Below are 4341 nucleotides of genomic sequence, written 5' to 3'. Positions count from 1 at the left end.
AGTTACCTAGAGATATACTGACTGTGGGTCAGTACTATTACTGTATGTCTACTTGACTGTGGGTTCATACTAGGTTACTGCTAGTCTACGACTGTGGGTTTTCAGTCTAGTTACTGATAGTCTACTGACGTGTTCAGTACTAGTTACTGTACGGTCTTACTGACTGTGTGTTCAGTACAATTTACGGTATCTCCCAGTGAGATCTATGCAGAACCTGACAAAAAGCGCGAACAGTCTGTACCTGGGAAAAACAAGCACACTCCCCAAATGCGACATCCATCTCGTGCATGCATTACGGATCTTAATTGGATCACTGTTATTGCAGACCATTTCATGCACAGCAGGAAATGCAAATATAGTGCATTCAAGGTTTAAAAAGGGCGATTCTAAGTTGCTAATTACATATTAAAATATGCTAAAATCCACTCAACCAATACCTGCCTCCATTACCCAATGACGAGAAACACCCACCCTCTCCAACACACACCTGTCTGTCACACCACCTTTCACTCTCCCTCACACACACAGGTCTGTCTCTGGTTTACACACCTGTCACTTTCTTACACACCGTCTGTCTCGTCACACACCTGTCACTCTTACAACACACCTGTCTGGTCGTTACACAACCTTCACTCTCACACACACCTGTCTGTCTGTCACACACCTGTCACTCTCACACACACCTCGGTCTGTCTGTTCACAACACCGTCACTTGCTTACACACACCTGTCTGTCTGTCACACACCTGTCATTCTCACACACACCTTCACTTTCACACACACACACCTGTCTGTCTGTCACAACCTCATCTCACACACACCTGTACTGTCTGTCACACACCTGCTCACTCTCTTACACACAACCGTCTGCTCGTCACACCCACCTATCAATGTTTTTCATTCTCACACACACCTGGTCACTCTCACACACACCGTCTGTCACACACCTGTCACTCTCACCACACACCTGTCTGTCTGTTCACAACCTGTCACTCACACACACACCTTCTGTCTGTCACACACCTGTCACTCTCCACCACCCACACCTGCTCTGTCGTCCACCACACCTGTTCACCTCTCACACACAACTTGTCTGTCGTCACACACCTGTCACTCTACACACACACCTGTCTGTCTGATTACCACACCTGTCACTCTCACACACACCTTGTCTTTATGTCTGTCACACAACCTGTCACTCTCACACACACTGTCTGTCTGCACCACACCTGTTCCATCCACACACACCTGTCACTCTCACCACAACACCTGTCTGTCTGTCCACACACCTGTCACTCACACACAACACCTGATCTGTCTGCTTCCACCACACCTGTCACTCTCAGCACACACCTGTCTGTCTGTCACACACCTGTCACTCTCACACACACCTGTCTGTCTGTTCCACACCTGTCAGCTCTCACACACACCTGATCGTCTGTCACACACATGTCACTCTCACACACACCGTGTCTGTTCTGCTCACACACCTGTCATTCTCACACACACCTGTCACTTTCACACACAACCTGTCTGTCTGTCACAACACCTGTCACTCACCACACACACCTGTACTGTCTGCTCACACACCTGTCATTCTCACAGCCCACACCTGTCACTCTCACAACACACCTGTCTGTCTGTCAACACACCTGTCATTCTCACACACACCTGTCACTCTCACACACACCTGTCACTCGCACACACACCTGTCCTTTGCACACACCTGTCAAGTCTCACCACACACCTGTCACTCTCACACACCACCTTGTCACTCTTCACACACACCGTCTGTCACACACCCGGTTCAGTCGCCACACACACCTGTCTGTCTGTCACACACTGTCGACTCTCACACACACCTGCCACCTCACAACACACCTGTCACTCTCACACACACCTGTCTGTCTGTCAACACCACACCTGTCCACTCTCACACACAGGACCTGCACTCTCACACACACCGTCTTCTTCACAACACCTGTTCAAGTCTCACACCCACACCTTGTCTGTCTGTCAACACAACCGTCAACTCTCACATGAACCTGGCACTCTCCACACACACTTGTCACTCTCACACACACCTTCTTCCTACCAGCACCTGCACATCCACACACACCTGCCACTCTCCACAACACACCTGTCTTCACACACACACTGCACTCTCACACACACCTGGCACTCTCCACACACCTGTCTGTCAACACACACACCTGCACTCTCACATACCACCTGGCACTCTCACACGAAACCTTGGCACTCTCACAGAACCTGCACTCTCACACACACTTGGCACTTCTCACACACACTATTCCTAACACACCTGCACTCTCACACACACCTGTCTGTCTTCACTAACACCTAGCGGAGCCAGTCTACGTATCGATGGCACAGCACGAAGCCGCCCAAATGGTTAGACCCTACGGGCAACATGTTGTCACGGTTACCACAGCTGGACGGAACGCGTTGACCGCGGCCACCGACCACAGAACAACGTCCATGTCTCTTTAGCTCAGAGACTAACATAGTCGCGAGTCCATCTGCCGTTATAACACAAGCCACAACCTGTGACTAACAAGCCTAAACGGGAGAATCTGACCGTCCTCTTGCCGTCGTCCTGAGACTCGTAGGAGCATTACCTACCTCAACAACTACACTCCAACCCATTCACATTTCCTTCCAAGAGCTCCCTCTCTCTCTGAACTTCTGAATCAGTCGTGACACACCGTGGACAGCAGGCCCCTGGGCCCCAATCTGTCTATCCACACGCCTCCCTCCTCCCCTCTCTCTCTCTCGTCTCTCCCTGTCCTCTCTGCTCTCCTCTCCTCTCTCTCTCCTGTCCTCTCTCTCTCTCTCTCTCTCTCTCTCTCTCTCTCTCTCTCTCGCTCTCTTCCTGTCCTCTCATCTCTCTTCCTCCTCTCTCTCTCGCCTGTCCTCTTCCTCTCTATCCGTCCTCTCTCCCTCTCCCGTCCGTCCCTCTCTCTCTCCTCTGAGCTCTCTCTCTCTCTCTGTCTCCCTTCTCACCTCTCTCGCTCCTGTTCCTCTCTCTCTCTCTCTCTCTCTCTCTCTCTCTCTCTCTGTCTCGCTCTCTCTCTGTCTCGCTCACCTCTCTCTCTCCTGTCCTCTCTCTCTCCCGTCCTCTCTCCTGTCCTCTCTCTCCTCTCCTGTCGCTCTCTCTCTCTCTCTGTCTCGCCTACCTCTCCCTCTCGCTCTCTTCCTCCCTCAATCTCTCTCTCTCTCTCTCTCTCCTTCCGCTCTCTCTCTTTCCTCTCTCTCTCCTGGGTCCTCTCTCCCTCTGCGGTTCTCTCTCTCTCGCTTCTCTACTCTCTCTCTGGGTCTCTCTCTCTCTCTGTCTCGCTCTCACCTCTCTCTCTCCTGTCCTCCTCTCTTCTCTCTCTCTCTCTCTCTCTCTCTCTCTCTCTCTCTCTGTCTCGCTCTCTCTCTGTCTCGCTCTCACCTCTCTCTCTCCTTCCTCTCTCTCTTCTCCGGTCCCTCTCACTCTCCTGTCCCTCTCTCCTGTCCCCTCTCTCTCCTTGTCCTCTCTCTCTCTCTCTGTCTCGCCATCACCTCTCCTCTTCTCGCTCTCTCCCTCCCCTCTCTCTCTCTCTGTGTGTCCCTCTCTCGTGTCTTGCTTCTCACCTCTTCTCTCTCTCGCTCTCTCCTCTCCCCTAGTCTCCCTCTCCTCTCTCTCTCTCCTCTCCTCTCTCTTCTCCCTCCCTCTCTCCTCTCTCCTTCCCTCTCTCTTCTCCCTCTCCCTTCCCTCTCGTCTCTCTCTTCTCGCTCTTACCTCTCTCTCTCTCTCTCGCTCTCTTCCTCTCTCTCCCTCTCCCTATTTCTCTCTCTCCTCGCTCTCTCCTCTCGCTCATCTCTTCTCCTCTCTCCTCTTCTCTCTTTTCTCTCTCCCTCCTCCCTCTTCTCGCCCTCTCTCTCTCCCTCCTCTCTTCTCTTCCCTCTTCCTCCCTCTTCCTCTCTCTTCTCCCTCTTCTCCACCCCACTCCTCTCCTCTCATCTTCTTCCCTCTCCATCTCCTCTCTCCTCTTCCGGCCCTCTCTCTCTGAAGCTCTGAAGGCCTTTTGAACCCTGTGCAGCTGTGGTGTGGCTGCTCACATGCTCCAGCCACAGAGATTTACTGGAAGAGACCATTAAGCATCATTTTCTGTTCGAGATTGAATCCTTAATGACCACAAGAGAGAGGTAGAGCAGGCCCAATGTTTTCATCCTGTGGTGTGTGTGTGTGTGTGTGTGTGTGTGGGTGCGACTGTGTGTGTGTGTGGGCGTGCGGCGTGCTGCGCGTGCACGTGCTGCGGCGTGCGGTCGTGCTGCGTTGCGGCGTTGTGCTGTG

At 52.4% G+C, this 4341-nt stretch overlaps 1 protein-coding gene and 1 long non-coding RNA gene across 2 annotated transcripts in view; one reads left to right on the top strand and one right to left on the bottom strand.

The window, feature by feature from the left end:
* Positions 1 to 591: 591 nt before the first annotated feature.
* On the bottom strand, positions 592 to 1719 carry LOC139025620 (uncharacterized). Its single transcript, XR_011477218.1, has 4 exons — positions 1652 to 1719; positions 1353 to 1409; positions 727 to 764; positions 592 to 683 (listed from the first exon to the last, which is right to left on the bottom strand). It is a non-coding gene; the product is annotated as an uncharacterized lncRNA (long non-coding RNA).
* A 665-nt stretch (positions 1720 to 2384) lies between these two features.
* The window catches only part of gpr17 (G protein-coupled receptor 17), a 5448-nt gene continuing 3491 nt past the window's right edge, over positions 2385 to 4341 (top strand). The window contains exon 1 of the mRNA XM_024142116.2: positions 2385 to 2411. Within this exon, the coding sequence (XP_023997884.2) occupies positions 2385 to 2411 (27 nt within the window). The remainder of the gene's footprint in view (positions 2412 to 4341) is intronic.

The sequence above is a fragment of the Salvelinus sp. IW2-2015 genome, unplaced genomic scaffold, assembly GCF_002910315.2.
Source record: "Salvelinus sp. IW2-2015 unplaced genomic scaffold, ASM291031v2 Un_scaffold2970, whole genome shotgun sequence".
Classification (NCBI taxonomy): domain Eukaryota; kingdom Metazoa; phylum Chordata; class Actinopteri; order Salmoniformes; family Salmonidae; genus Salvelinus; species Salvelinus sp. IW2-2015.
Note: the sequence above shows the minus strand (reverse complement) of the source record. Positions and strands in the feature narration are given on the sequence as shown.